Here is a 16,132-nt window from a genome sequence, read left to right on the forward strand (position 1 = left end):
TTTTGCTGGGGGTGGGGCGGGGGGGGGGGGGGGGGGGGGGGGGGACGGGGAGGGGAGGGGAGGGGAGGGGAAGAGGCAGTGGCTCTGGCTGCTCATCCAGATCCTGAGTTCAATTCCCAGCAACCACATCCTCTCACAATTCCCAGCTCATAACCATCATAATGGGATCGGAAGCCCTCTTCTGTCTTGTAGGCATACATGCAAATAGAGTACTCATCTACATACAAAAATAAATCTTTCAAGGGAGGAGGGAGGGGCTAGAGAGAAAGTCCAGCAGTTATGAGCACTGGCTGCTCTTGAAGTGGACAGGGTAGCTCACAACTTCCTGTAACTCCAGCTCCAGAGAATCCAGCGCTGCCTTCTGACCTTTGCAGGAGCCAGGTACACACATGGTACATGTGCATACATGCAGCAAAACATTCATACACATTAGATGTAAAAACAAAATGGAGTGACGTGTGCGGGTTGGAAGGAATGGATCACTGTTACATCCTAAAATTCATCTCAAAGAGCTAAAGCAGTTTTAAAGAAAAAGAACAAAGCTGCAGGTATCAAACTCCCCAATTTCAAACATATCACCAAGCTACGATGTCGGTGGGGAAGGACAGAGACACAGACCCCAATTGTCACCCTCAGCGGCCTGGAGCTCCCTAATCTTGTAGGGCCTTGACTGGGCCCAAATCAGGGTTCATGGTTTCAACACTGGAAAGAATTTCAGGACTAGCCAGTTTGTCAAGCACAGTCAGGAGATTTTTATTGAAGACATTTTAGTATAAGCTTAAGAAGAAAGAAACCCACACAAACCAAGTGTGGATTTGGGCTCCTCAATGGAGAGTAAGCAGTCAGTTGTCTTAGCATTACTTGTATAGGCCATTCTGGTGTCTCTCAAGGTACTTCAAGGAGTTACTAAAAGACTCATTTTTATTTTGTGTATGAATGCTTTGGCTGCATGTATGTGTGTGCATAGCACACATGCCTGAGGGCATCAGATCTCCTGGAACTGGAGTTACATATGGTTTGTTAGCCTCCACAGACTTCTAGGAATCAAACCTGGGTCCTCTTCAAGAGTTACAAGTGCTCTTAGTCACTGAGACGTTATCTCTCCAGCCCCCTTTGTCTCTTGGCAAGAGAGTTGCCTTGAGGGGGATTATAATCTGATAAGGTAAAGCCAGAAGCCACTAGGGTTACACAAGGTTTTAGATGGCCTTTCTCAGTAAATGTGGTTTCTGGGATTTCTAGAAAACTGCAAGTTTACAGAAGGGAAGGGGGAAGGCCTCAAGCAGCTGGCGATTGTTCTTGCTTTCTGTAGAGGGGCTCCTCTCCTCATGTCCTAGAGATTTTCCCTGCCTTTCATTCTGCCTCCAAACCAGCCCAGTATTGACTGCCTCTGCCCCACCTCAACCCCCAAAACGGAAAGGCGATACACAATGGAACAAAACAGAACCCATAAAATAAATCTTCACATTTATAGTCAACAGATTCTCAACAATGGCGCTAACAGCCACAATAAAAGCTTAGTCTCTTCCATAGGAAGTCTTGAGACAGGTGGCCTCCCACAGGCAAACCAAACTATACCCTTAACTCACCCAACATGCAAAAAGCAACTCGAGATGGATTACAGACTTAGCACTAGGATGTCGCTCAGTCCGGTGCTAGTGAGTGCAGCAAGCTCTGAGCTCCATCAGCACCTCATACACCTAGTGAGGCTGTGTGCATCTGCAAACCCAGAACTGGGGCAGAGGAAGCAGGGAGGTCCAAAGGTCAAGGTTATCCTCATCTACACAGCAAGTTCAAGGCTAGCCTGGACTACCTAAGACCCTATCTCAAGGGTATGGAGAGATGACCAGGCAGTTAAAAAAGTGTATAATGCCATGCCTCGGATCCTCTTTGGTTCCCAGAACCCAGGGTGAGCAGCTCACAATCACCTGTAACTCTGGCTCTAGGGACACACATGCCTAGAAACTTGAGAAGCAGATGCTAAATAGTGAGAATCTACCTCACTTTTTTCTTCAAGAATATATATGATAAAATGATATAAAAAATTTCATCTATAAATGTAATGAAATGTTAAGCTTTTAAAAATGAAATCCAATCATTGGTGACAAGAAAAAATCTAGAGGATATTATTTTTTGGGTTCTCAAGACAGGGTTTCTCTGTATAGTCATGACTGTCCTGGAACTCACTCTATAGACCAAGCTGGCCTTGAACTCACCGAAATCCGCCTGCCTCTGCCCCTCAGAGTGCTGGGACTACAGGCATGTTCCACCACTGCCCAGCTTGAAGTATGTGATAAAAGAAACAAGCCAGGCACAGAAGGACACAGCCTTGTTAGCTGCACGCAGCAAGCTCGTGGAATCTAAAACTCAATCTTAGAGAAGCAGAGAACAACATGGTGGTTGCTGAGGATGCACAGGGCAGGGAATGAGATGGGAGAAACCCTGCCCACTGCCACACAGTGAGGGTGGAGCGGAGGACACTCAGAGGCCCAGGTGCAAGTAAGTGGTGGAGAGGTGGGAGAGAAAGGTGTGCTCACAGTGAAGACAGGAGGAACTGGAGGGTAGTGAAGAACCTGATGTCAGCAGCCTGCACTGCCACCTGAGGCCATAGTGAGGTCCTGGCTTGTGCAGCCACGCAGGATCATGTCTGGGTTCATGGCCCTGCAGCAGCAGGGGTCTGTGTTGATGTCTCTGGCCCATGTTATCATCATATCAACTAGGACCATGTCTGAGGGCTGGCCTGAGGATGTAAACTGAGTGAAAGCTGGCCTGCTGCTTTGCTGGTTTTGGCACTCGGGTAAGCAGGGCCCTTGCCGGGCAGTGCTGAGAGCTAGCCCCAATGGTGCGAGGGAAGGAGAGCCACCACCCAGGCCCAGGTGCAGATCCAGGGCTTTGAGTTGGTCCACTGGAACTTTGAACCCGTCTATGAACCTCTGGAGCATGTGACGGGGCTGGTCCTACAGATCCAAAGCTGCAGGACCTCCATGACTCAGGGCAACTACAGGATGAGGAGTCCCAGTGAGGAGCCAGTATTGATGGTGTAGCAGAAGCCAGAGACCTCAAACTAGACTAATGAACATTTGTAAGTAAAGACATTTGGGCAAAAGGGTACAGGTGACACACTGCAGCTTCCACAGAGAGAGAGTTTTTTTGTTTGTTTTGTTGCAAGGGTGGAGGCCAAGATGGAGGGATGGGGAGATGAGTGGGATTGGGATGATGTGAAATTCACAAAGAATCAGTAAATTGTTTTTAAAAATTGCAGATGGGATGAACATATCCTATAGACCTGCTGTACTGCATGACTACAGGCAAAATAGTATGCTGTGTGCTTGAAAACTCATGAGAAAGACCTTCCTTTTTTTTTTTTTCAGGATTTTTGTTTTTGTTTTGTTTTATTTTGTTTTGTTTTTTTTTTGAGACAGGGTTTCTCTGTGTAGCCCTGGCTGTCCTGGAACTCACTCTGTAGACCAGGCTGGCCTCGATTTCAGAAATCCACCTGCCTCCGCCTCCCAAGTGCTGGGGTTAAAGGCATGTACCACCACTGCCCAGCTCAGGATTTTGTTTTAATGTGTTATGTTTGCTTCCATGTCTGTCTGTGTACCACATGTGTGCAGTGCCCATGGAAGCCAGAAGAGGGTGTCAGATTCTCTGGAACTGGGGGAACAGACATGTGGGTGCTGAGAACCAACCCTGAGTCCTCTATAAGAGTAGCAAGTGCTCTTAACCAGTAAGCCATCTCTCCAGCCCTGAGAAAGTTGATCATAAGCACTGTCAACACACACACACACACACACGTTCCCATGTGAAGTAATAAGCATCTCTTACTTGTGGTGTCATTTCATACAGTACATATACATTAAAACATCACTATATAATGCAAATCTATACTTTTTCTTTCCTGTACTTGTCAATCATATAAATACATCAAAACAAGTAAAACTGTGAAAAGTAAGAGAAGTATCAAAATGGACAGAGAAAGGCTGGAGAAAGGAACCCCAGCAGTTCCCTAACTTAGTTTCAACATTCTGCTTTTCCTCTGTCACTTGCTGTAAAAACCCACAAACATCATAAATGGCCGAGAAGCAGGGACAGGGTGGGAGTGGGGTGGCCTAAGCAGAATGACCACGCTGAGGGATATGAGAAGAGGAAACCTGCTGGAGTACAACTGGTAGCTGAAGTAGGAAAAGACAAAAAGAGGCAGGCCTGGAGACCTGGAAAGCAAGGGAGGGAGGGAGGGAGGCTTTGGAGTCTGGAGAGAACAGTGGCTTCTGCCAGGCAGGACCCTGACTCTGAACTTTGAATCCCCTCATCCACAGCAGCTGTCCTGACAGGAGCCACCCATCCCCAAGCCCCAGGGACGGGAGCAGAGTGCCAGCATTCCTCTCAGACAGGCAGTCTCTCACCGCCAGCCTGAGCTTCATCCTCTAGATAGGACCCACATCAGCAGGACGAACCACAGGGGCCACACCATGGCAAGGTCCTAGATCTTCAGTGACAGGGAAGCAGGACCCACAGGCTCTCACTGACAGAGCCTCTTTTCTACTTTGGTCTAGCTTTTTGGTTTTTGTTTTTTAGACAAAATCTCATGCAGATGAATCTGGCCTTGAACACCTGACCCTCCTGCTTCAGCCTCCCCAACGTCGGGGAGTACAGGTGCGGACATGCTAGCACAGCGGCTTCCTTTCCAGTTTTAAAGTAGTGATTTCCAAATACCTAAGTCTTTGAGAACAGATGTGTGTGATGCAAAAACAATTCTGGTCTGGGTCAAATCCCCCTACCTGTCAGAAACCATCTGAGGGAAGGAAAGCCAAACAAAAGTTGCTTTTCTCTGCCCCTCCTCCACCTCACCACACACAACCAAGCCCTCCTGGCCCCCCCCCCTTTTTTTTTGTACACACACACACACAAGTACCTAGGCAATATAATAAACCTTGGGAGCCCGGGAGCTGAAGGTGTTTCCAGGCAAGGTAATTAAACTGTCACACTGTTCACATAAAACACAAGTAAAGCTGAGGTGACTGGGAACAAGGACCCCTGTTGACCAGAAGCAGGTCCACAGGGGTTCCAGGAAGGCTGTGGTCCTCTGAGCTCCGCATGCAGCTTCTGGAGGAGATTGCTAACCACACCGAGGTCTGAATGAGTTCGTGGTCCCTCACTTAGGGTTCAGCTCAAAGCCACCTGAATTCACAGCTAGCACTTCCTGATTACCTGAGCCACAGGAGTCCAGGCTGAGGACCCAGGGCCTGCTTGTACAAACTCTTTTCTGACTAGGCCAGATAGTCCACAGGCTCCTGGTCTACCTCCTCCAAAGACCAGGAGTACAATAAAGGCTCAGTGATACAAGGGACACCTGGTATGACAACAGTCCAACAGTCAGCAGGGTATGTTGGCTCACGCCTTCAATCCCAGCACTCTAGACGAGCATCCAGGAGTGCTGTCACAAGTGGTACCTACGAGTTTGGGTCAACCTGGGCTACAGTGAGTGCCTGTCTAAAAAAACAAGAACAAACAAAAACCATACTGTAAAGCCATAAAAACATCAAGCGACTCTGCATCACTAGTTATTTCTACTAATATGCCATATTCATACTCAATAATGGATTAGATTTACAACACTCATCTGCCCTAAAATTAAGGTTGCCCTTGGGACAGATCCAGATTCCAGACATGCTTCATTGTCTAATCTCTGAGCTCTGCACTAGCTACTAGCTACTAGCTACAGGTGCTGCTTCTGGGGGCTGGAGAGATGTCCAGCAAGAAGCCCCAAACCCAAAAACATATGCTGTGTGCCAACGACCTCCCAGTGCCAGTCACCTCCCTTGGCATCTCTGCTCTCCACCTATTAATATTTCAGAGTTTGGACTTGGCTGCATGAGTCACCGGCACCACTTAGGCAGTCTGAAAAGGAAGGAAGCGACACACAGAAAGCCAAGCAGACAGAGTTCACCTATGTCGCAATGTTGTGTCTAGGTCACAGAGATAAAGTGCCACTGGCCCAGCCAGCAGCCATGTCTCTTCTTGGTTGTTTGCAGACATGTCCTGGCTCTGCTTCAACTCTGTAACTTCAATCAAGTCTTGTTGGGGGGGGGGGGGGGAAGTGTAATACAAAATACGATCTAAAAAAATAATATGCTCTGAAACTCATTGATTCAGCTCCTCTCTCATCAACCATATGCAGACAGTCTATGTCCAGCCTAGCATCCATCCAAGATGTGCGAGACGTGTTTCCTGACCCAGCCCTTCCTGCCTAGCCCCTCCAGAGCCAACAGCTCAAAGCAACCCTCTGGCCTAAATTTCGACAGGACCCTCTAAATCCCCCTTGCTCTAGGCTGCCCCTCTCACTTCTGCCCACCCTGAACATCCAAAGTTGGGTAACTATCACTGAAGGAGACAGCCAGCAGGTTTAACTGCCTGATCTAAAACATTCCACGGGGCAACAGAAGTGAGTAAAAGCAGGTACCAGATTAGAATAAGTCTTAAGTTGAAAGTAGCGAGGCACTGGGGTGCTTCTCCCCACATCTGAACTATGACCCCCACATTTCCAGCAACTACATGGTCACATCTGAAGATGGTACCCCAAAACTCAAGCATGTCCTAGGAAGGTTCTCCCTCAATCAGATTGTCCTTCAGAACAGCAGACATCAACCAAACACCCACAATACCGTAAGCTTTACAGCTAGGACTTGCATTTTTTTTTTTTTTGGTTGATTGGTTGCTGATGTCTCATAGACCTGGATGGTATCAAACTCACTATGTAGCTAAGGCTGGCCTTGAACTGCTGATGTCAGTAGTACTAGTACACAGTACCTCTCAAGGTGGTGATGTTCCATTTTTCAAACAGCAATTCATACAATGAGAGAGACATTGTGCAGCTATAAAAAAAAAAGAGTGGACACCCTGATATGAAGTTTACCCCAAAGTTTAGCTAAGTTAAAAATAAAAAGCAAGTTGCAGAAGTATATTTAATGCTGCTTTAGAATGAAAATGGAAGACTGGTAACTGTCACAGAGAAACACTAACATATAAGGTTCTAAACCAATTATGGAGGACAGGAGCCATTAGGGGAATAGCCTGGGCTAATGGGTGCTGAGAAAAGACAGGAGGAGTCTTCTCAGCACACCCTACTTATACACTCAAAAAATTATATAAGGTGCTCATAGGTGCTAGAAGAAAACCCAGCCCTGGGAGGCAGAGCAGTCAGCCAGCCAGCTCAGTCAAATGGTGACTTCAGGCTCAGGGAGAGACTCAGTGTCACTATGAAGGAAGCTAAACAGCAGGCTGGAGAAGATACCCAATGTCCTCCTCAAACCTTTCTACATGTATGCTCATCAGCTGCACACATAGATATACACACACAATGCTCACACAAGTATGCACACATACATCAAAATTGTTAAAGAAAATGTTTTTGACAATTATATTATTTTAATTATGTGTATGGGTTTATGGGTGGGACTATGCACGTGCATGCTGGTGGTACCCTCAGAGGCCAGGGACATCAGATCCCCTGGAGCTGGAGTTACAAGTAGTTGTGAGCCACCTCACACACTAGAATCCTCTGTGAGAGCAGCATGTGCTCTTAACTCTGGAGCCAGCTCGACTAAGGCTAGCGATGGCTGGGATGTAGCTAACTGGTATAGTGCTAGATTCAAGAGGCCTTGGGTAGGACCCGGCACTGTGTAAATGGCGTATTTAGCACCCAGGAGGTAGAGGCAGAAGGATGAGTTCAGGACCTAAGGCACACAGAGAGCTTGAAGCCAGCCTGTGATGAAAGAGTCTCTTTCTCAAAAGAGAAAAAAAAGAGGAGGCAACCAGTTACCCCTAGAATCCTCCTCCCCAAACATAAGATTCCACCTACTCAAGAGAAAAAAAGAAATTAGTGTCTATAAAACAGAGGCAGTGTCTGCAGAATAAATGACCAGAACTCTAAATTGTCAAAAGCAACTAATGCAAGTATAGACCGAACCATCCCAGCCAAGAGGCACCCAAGAGAGCATGACAGTAATGTGGCACTCCAATGGATCCTGGAACGGGAAAGGGTAAAGCCCCAGGACATCTGAGCAGTGTCGACCTTGGTTAATCAGTGTGTCAATATGGTTCATCCACTTTGACAACTACACCACACTTATTAACATGTAAGATGCTGATAAAACAGGGAAACTGGGTGTGGAGATCTAAAACTTCCATATTCTTTGAGGTTCTAAAGCTATGGGAAAGGTCAATTGAGTACCAAAACAAACAAACAAACAAAAAAAAAACAAAACACATTGGGCGCATCGCCCGGCCTCTCCAGTACACACAGTTCAGAGGTTGAAGCAACCCGCCTTTATCATGGATTCCAGCTCAACGAATCTTGACACCTTGCAACGTGGTAGCGCTGCCCCCAGAATGATTCCTCCTAACAGCAGCTGCCCATACAGACCCTGACTTCAAAGTGAGGCCTGGAGGGGGTGGGGGGGAGCAATTAAGAGAAACGGAGAAGGAACAAGGTGGGACGGTAGATGGAGCCAAGGGGAGAAACCAAGAAACGAGGAACGAGGAGGCAGCTTTGGATGACAGCGGCTGGAGACCTTGGCCTTGAACAGTAGTCACCATGACCAGGCCCGACAGCAGCTACCAGGAAACCAGTCCAGGCAGGAGAACGCACGCGGGGAGGGCAACGTAAAGTCTGTGAGGAGACAGGGGTGAGAGATTACGGAAGAAGAGCCGGAGGCCACAGGGCTTCCAGCAGAACCGGAAGCCTAGAAGGCTCTAGGCAGCAAGATGTGATCTGAGGAGTTCTAACAGGATTACCTTTGAGTGAGGGATAAGAATAATTAAAAGATCCGGTGTAGAAGTAGTTCCTGGCTCTACCAGGGACAGGGAACACATCGGAACAACTATGGCAAAGCTGCGGAAGGGATGGAGTGAGGCTGGCCCCACGCTGCAGGGCTCCGCCTACTGGGTGAGTCAGCTTGTCGGCCCTGGAGCCGAGTCTTGCCCCAGCCGACCAAAACCTGCACCTAATCAAAGCAAAAACAAATGGGTGCCTATGACCCTCTAAAGCAGTGGTTCTCAACCTTCCTAATGCTGCGACCTTTTAATACAGCTCCTCATGTTGTGGTGACCTCCAACCATAAAATTATTTTCACTGGTACTTCATAAATACAATTTTGCTACTGTTATGAATCGTAATTTAAATCTGTGTCTTCCGAAGCGCTCGCCCAGCCAACTGAAAACACTTGTGTGGGGCCCCCACCCCAGACTCCCAGACCCTAGCCCCTAACCCACGCAGCACACAGACTCTGAAAGCCACCTTATCATTTAAGAATATTACCCCACATTGCTGATCTTGTTAAAACCTCCCAGAATATTTCCGTGACCCCGCTGAAGAAGAAAAAGTTGTTACTAGGGCAGGCAGGCACAAAGGGCGATTTGCCAAACTACTTAGATATTTTAATTCTTCGTTGCCTCAGTAGCTAAATAAGCATGGAGAACAAGCGGGGGAGGAATACTAATTAAGACTAATTAGGCCCTGCCCTCTTCTGCCTCGATCCCCTACAAGAAAAGCCCCCTCTGACTAAAGCCGGCGAAGTTAAAATGCAAATCTCAGAAGGTAAACAGTAGCCTATGAACCAAGGCCACCCTTTGCATTTCCGCGTCTGGGCCTGGTTACCTAAAGGGAGCGGCAAACCCAGCCAAATTCCAGCAGCCCCAGCCCCACCCCCATCCCGCATCTGCCTACAACCACGGTGGGCCAGGGACAGGGTGAAGAGGACCGGGGCTGCCAATTCGAATTCTCTAAATCAACAAAGGGCTCTTGGTATTCGGAGCACACTAATTTGCAGGGCACTCACTAAAAGAACATCTGATTGCTTATAAAATAATAAACTACGGCAGCAAGTATGACTCCAGCCATGCAGCAGGAACGAGACCAGACTCCTCCCTCTGTTTTAGAACGGAAGTGGGCATGGAAGGCCTCCCCAGCGCAGCCCTTCCCTGGTTTTGAGAGAAGAGCCTGAGTGTCAGGTTCTAGCCTGGAATAATTAAGGAGTTATCCTAGTGGGGGGCAAGGGTGGGGCAGCACAGCAAAGGCTTATTTACAATGAGCCCCTTAAACTTAAGGTCTGTTACTTGCTGGATTCATTGACAAGTCTAGGAACCCTGCATATGGACACTATTCGTCACAATACTATTCTTTCCCAAGGTAACTTTTATTTTCCTTCCAAATTATGTTCCCGTTAGCAAGCAAGAGATGGACTGGAGAAGGGCCAGTTTTCAAGAAAGAATGAAAGAGGAGGGGGTGGAGGGGACAAGAGTAAGGGTAAACGGAATGAAGGCACGTCAGCAACATTGGGACCCTAAGTCTATCCAAATGAGCCAGTCCTTCCGACCTGGTACCCTAAGAGGGAGGTGGCCCAGTCCGGAGGCTGGTAACAGATTTATTCCATTTTACTGACTTTACTGGCTGGCAGCAAGGGATGGCAAAAGACAAGCCTGTGATCACAGCACAGCGGACAAAGCTAACTCTGAAGACCCTGAAAGTAAACCACCTAGGCTCCAAAATAGGGTACAAAAGACCAAACAGCCCTTGGCTTGGCCTCACCACTCCCACGCAGAGACAAGAGACAAAGCCACATGGTCCCCCATGGCCATTCTCTGGAAGGAAGAGCCTGATCTGAGGCACTGGAACTTTCAAAGAGGGGAAATCACATGCAGACGGAAAACTAATGCCTCTAATAATCTGAAGGACGCCTGAGGGGTGGGGCACTCCTTTAATGCCAGCATTTGGGAGGTACAGGCAAAGGAATCTCTGGAAATTTGAGGCCAGCCTGGTCTGCATAGTGAGTTACAGGCCAGGTGGGGGGTTCATTAAAATAGTAATAATAATAATAATAACAACAACAATAATAATAAAGACCCAGCCTTGGAGCTATTGACAAAAGTTGAATGCAGGGAGGGAAGTTTTCTCTAAGAGTGTAGCCCCTCCTAAGTAGAGAAGGCTCAAATTGAGGACCACGCCATTTTATATGGCTTTTATATGGACAAAGAGTTGGGCTCACAGGGAAGGGGAATGGATCTGGGAAGAGTCAGGGGATGGGAAGTAAATAAGATAAAAACAGGTTTCCAGGAAACTCAACTAATAAAGATTAGAATTTTTTGCAATGGAGAAATGTTTGAGTTTTCATTCAAATCAAATGGCTAACCGGAAAGAAACGTGAGCCATCCCAAAGTTGAATTTCACAGAATGCCAACAGAAAAGGAGAAAGTAAGGTAAGGTTGCTGAGGGTTTATTCTGACAACAAATTTAAATACATCATTTCACACACACACACACACACACACACAAAATTTTTTTTGGTGGGGGGGGTTTCGAGACAGGGTTTCTCTGTGTAGCCCTGGCTGTCCTGGAACTCACTCTGTAGACCAGGCTAGCCTCGAACTCTCGAACTCAGAAATTCGCCTGCCTCTGCCTCCCAAGTGCTGGGATTAAAGGCGTGCGCCACCACCGCCCGGCTACACACACACAATTAAAAGAAAAAGTTTTCATCAAACTATAAAGAGTATAACTTCAAACTAAAACCCTGTCCTAAAGAAGTGAGATCAGTTGACAAGGATATACGCCAGAGGATGGTGATTCAAGTTACATCTCTGCGTTTCCCTGGGGACCCTTTGGAACACGAAAGATGGACACTGGTTGCCAGATTGGGGGGAGGGGTGGGTGGGACCCACTAATCTACTTATTTTCCCATAAAGGCAGCCTTGCTACACTATTAAGTTTGGACTGGGGCCTGAACGACAGTTTTTGTTTCCTCAACTGCCTCCTCGCTCTCAGATGGAAACCTCAACCTCCTTCATGTAAATGAGACGCGGTAGGGGGAACAGAGTTCTCCCCTCAAGAGCCAGGCAACCGCAGGGCCCTGAAAGGCAAACGAGTACTTCGGGATTCAAAGTAAATAGCGCACTCTTAATCTATACACAGTTACTTCCGACGGGAAGGAGAAAGTTAGGAAACTCCTGCTTTGAGTGGGTAGGTTTGGAGGAGGTAGGACAAGCTCACGTCCCTGGCAGCTCCAGCGCCAACTATCATCCTTCCCGTAAGGACTTTCTTTTCTTTTTTCTTTTTTTCTTCTTTTTTGAGACAGGGTCTCACTGTGTAGCCTTAGCTGTCTGAGCTTGCTCTAAAGACCAGGCTGCCTCTGCCCCTCCCCACCATGGGGGAGTGAAAGGCGTGTGCCACCACCGCCCGGCTCTAAAGGCTTAACTGCCACTCCCAAGTCTGAAAACTTAACGCAGGTAGCTAGGGGCTCTTGCATCACCGCCAGGGAGCGTACGGCTAAGGCAGCGCCTGCAGCCCCTCCGCAGTCCTGACACCGTGTTTATGAATCACCGCACAGAACAGGATCAGATGGCGGTATCCCATGTGGGGCCGTGACTTCGGACTTACGGAGAGTGGTGACAACTTTTAATTTTGAGCAAACTTAGAGAAAGTTGCATTATCCACAGACCTCCAAGATGACCGGGCCGCCGCAGTGTGGCCCCCCACATCACTCCCCACCCCCAGGGCTACAAGGGCTGCTTTGTGCAGGCGAGCGCAGAGCTGGGGCCCCAGCACCGGGCAGGGAGGCTTTCCCTCCCAAGTCCCCAGCGCCCTCGGGCTCCGCCACCAGACGCACGCTGTTTACACAGGAAGGGAAGGCTCCTCCTCAGCCCGGGAGGGAACCAGCCAGAGCACGCAGATCCGAAGCCGGTGTCCCCCCGACCCATCTGGGAGCGCCCGGGAGAGCACTGCAACCTCGGCTCCCGCAAGCGGCCGCGGGCGAGCAAAAGTTGCGGAGCGCGCGGCGGGGCGGCGCGGCTTACCTGCGAGGCGCGGCACGAGCGCGCAGAGCCCGAGCAGACAGGCGTAGAGGGTCGCGGGCACCCGCGGCATGGTGCGCGCCGCTCGGCGGGGGCGCGCGGCGGGGGACGGAGCGGGGCCGAGGCCGGGGACCGCAGCCGCATGCCGGGCGCTGCGCTCCGGCTCACGGCGCCCGCGGCCGGGCTGGCCCGCGTCCCGCCGCCACCATCCTCCTCGCTTCCCTGGTTGGGACTCCCGGAGTTGTCGCTGCTCCGGACGCACCCTCGCCGAGTCCCCGCGCGTCTGCTCCCGGCGTCCCTTCCCTTCTCCCTCGGCCGCCGGCCCCCACTCTTCTCTGCTTTCTCCTCCCCTCTCTCCCGCGGGCCGCCGCTCGGTCAGCTTACGGCTAGGCGGGACGGGGCGGGGCGAGCTCCGGGACGGACCAGCTCCGCCCTACGCCGGGACCCGCCAGCACGCCGAAGTCCTGGGCTGCCCAGGTGGCTGTCACGGCTGGCACACTTGTGGGGATCCTGTGTTCGAAACTTCTAGTTAGGGTCTCCCTCCCGGGTCTTGGCATCTACGGGAGGGGGCGGGGCGCGCTCCATTAGGCCTGCAGAGATTACTTGGGCCAAAGCCATCTCAGTTATGACTTCAGAATCGAGGGCAGGTAAGGCTTGGATCTGCCAGGCCATTTCGTCATGCCACAAGCGCATGGCAGCCCAGGCCTCGCCCGAGATGGGACAGAGGCGCCGGATATTCAATCAAGACTCGGAGTTTGGGATGAGCAAGGGAGGACACGTGGAAAGCAACTCTGGCGAAACGGAGGGCACCCTGCTGAGCAGGCACTGTGCTAAGTGCTGTCTGTATGTGTGTGTACTCACTCCTTGAGTACTAACATCCCTACCGTTGCTTAGGTGAGGAAACTGAGCCACTGAGGGTTAATATGCTGGAGGAAGTAATTGCTAGGATGTATTGTCCAGAAATCAGGAATGATTTAAGTGAGGCAGCCTAACTTTTGCCAGCTGGAAGGTCAGGACTTGGAGGTGGTGTGGGTGCAAAACCTACAAAGGCATTTGGATCTTAAAAGCTTTATTGTGCCCACCTTCCAAACTCTGACTGGGTGGCACTGGCGGAAGTCAGTTTGTAATATAGTGTGCATAGGGGAAAGTGAACCAATCCAGAGCAAACTTCAAAGTTCATCCTTAGACCATATGCAAATATCATGCTCTGTCGTATATTGCTTTGTTGTGACTTAAAGTCATATTTGGCCGGGCGGTGGTGGCGCACGCCTGTAATCCCAGCACTTGGGAGGCAGAGGCAGGCGGATTTCTGAGTTCGAGAGTTCGAGGCTGGCCTGGTCTACAGAGTGAGTTCCAGGACAGCCAGAGCTACACAGAGAAACCCTGTCTCGAAAAACCAAAAAAAAAAAAAGTCATATTTGCTGCCAGCCATTGTCCAGTAGAATTCACGCTGCAGAAACAACCCAGGTAGGTCTTGGAATTAATTAGCTGCCCCTTAGGGCATTGGCCTTGGGGCTATGCTTATCCCAGCTTAGAGGTGGTGATTCTTCGTTATGGGAGCTGATCAAAGAGTTTGAACTGGAAGATATCCTGTGCCAAGAGTTGATTTGCCTGGCAGGAATATGTAGGATGGATCAGCTAGGAGAGTCCTGAAAGCCGGTGGAACACTGCTTTAAGTATAACAGCGACTTTCCTATGTCCTGCATTCTTTGAGTTTAGGGCCCATAATATCCCATCTTCTCTGCACCTAAAATGAGCACCTTGTAGCAGTTAAAATATCCCACTTTGTCCCACACCTGGCACAGACCACCATTTATCTAAACTGCACCTGGAGAGTGCTGTGATCCAACTTGCCCTCGCTCTCACCAGCCCCCTCCTGTCTTATCTGGTGGTTCTCTGGGTCCCCAGCCTGCCCAGACCTGCCATGAGACCTGAGCAATCCAAGCTGCATTAAAGCTGGTTTGAAGATGCCTTTGTCGACTTCAGGACTTCTGCTTTGTGGTGTGTGCCCCACGAGTCCTTCATCCTAGTGCTCACAGATAAAGTGTCAGGCTTGATGATCTATTTGATCTTACAATGAAATGGACCTGGGCACGATGGCACACCTTTAATCCCAGCACTTGGGAGGCAAAGGCAGGCATATTTATAAATTTGAGGCTAGGGGATCTACATAGTGAATTCCAGGACAGCCAGAGCTATGTAGAGAGACGCTGTCTCAAAATCAATACAAAACAAAAGGAATGGAATTCTGACACTTACTACAAAATTTAAAACACCCTATGTGACATGAAATAGACCCAAAGGGACAAGTATTATATAATTCTGTGTGTGTGTGGGGGGGGGGATTGCTCTCATCTAGCCTAAGCTGGCCTTGAACTCTCTATGGCTGAAGATAATGACATTGGATTCTTTTTTTTTTTTTTTTTTTTTTTTGGTTTTTCCAGACAGGGTTTCTCTGTGTAGCCCTGGCTGTCCTGGAACTCACTTTGTAGACCAGGCTGGCCTCGAACTCTCGAACTCAGAAATCCGCCTGCCTCTGCCTCCCAAGTGCTAGGATTAAAGGCGTGCGCCACCACCGCCCGGCCGACATTGAATTCTTGATTCACTTGCCTGCACATCATGAGTGTTAAGATTACAGGGGTGAGCAACCATGCCCAGGTATTCTGCTTATGTAAAGTACCTAGAACCAACAAAGTGATGAAAAGAGTAAAACAGGTGTTACCACAGGCTGGTGGGAGGAGAGGAGTTTTATTTATTTATGAGTACAGAATTTCAAGTTGGGAAGGTGGGAAAGTTCTAGAAATGGATAGTCGTACTGGCACAGAATGGCCCACTTAAAATGGCTAAAATGATAAATTTTACATTGTGTGTCTTTTACCATTAAAAGAATAGTTATGCTGGGCGGTGGTGGTGCACGCCTGTAATCCCAGCACTTGGGAGGCAGAGGCAGGTGGATTTCTGAGTTCGAGAGTTCGAGGCTAGCCTGGTCTACAGAGTGAGTTCCAAGACAGCCAGGGCTACACAGAGAAACCCTGCCTCGGGGGGAAAAAAAAGAATAAAAAAAAGAATAGTTATGGGTTCAGTGGTGAAAATAAATGGCCTCTCTTCTAGAGGATCAGGGTTCAACTCCCAGAACCCATGCAGCAGTCTGAACTCACACCTGTCTGAGGTTCTGACAGCCTCCTTTGGACTCTACAGATATTTGCATGCATATCACATAGAGACATACATGAAGACAAAATACCTATACACTAGAATAAAAATAAACTCTCCCCTCTCTCCCCTCCCCCTCTCT

General features: G+C 49.1%; 1 protein-coding gene across 1 annotated transcript in view; it reads right to left on the reverse strand.

Annotated features, from left to right (window-relative positions):
• Itgb5 (integrin subunit beta 5) overlaps window positions 1-13,200 on the reverse strand; it is a 113,153-nt gene extending 99,953 nt beyond the window's left edge. Inside the window, exon 1 of the mRNA XM_028752244.1 lies at window positions 12,841-13,200. Within this exon, the coding sequence (XP_028608077.1) occupies window positions 12,841-12,910 (70 nt within the window). The 5' untranslated portion in view covers window positions 12,911-13,200. The remainder of the gene's footprint in view (window positions 1-12,840) is intronic.
• Window positions 13,201-16,132: the final 2,932 nt, after the last annotated feature.

Source organism: Grammomys surdaster, unplaced genomic scaffold (assembly GCF_004785775.1).
Source record: "Grammomys surdaster isolate TR1022 unplaced genomic scaffold, NIH_TR_1.0 125889, whole genome shotgun sequence".
NCBI lineage: Eukaryota > Metazoa > Chordata > Mammalia > Rodentia > Muridae > Grammomys > Grammomys surdaster.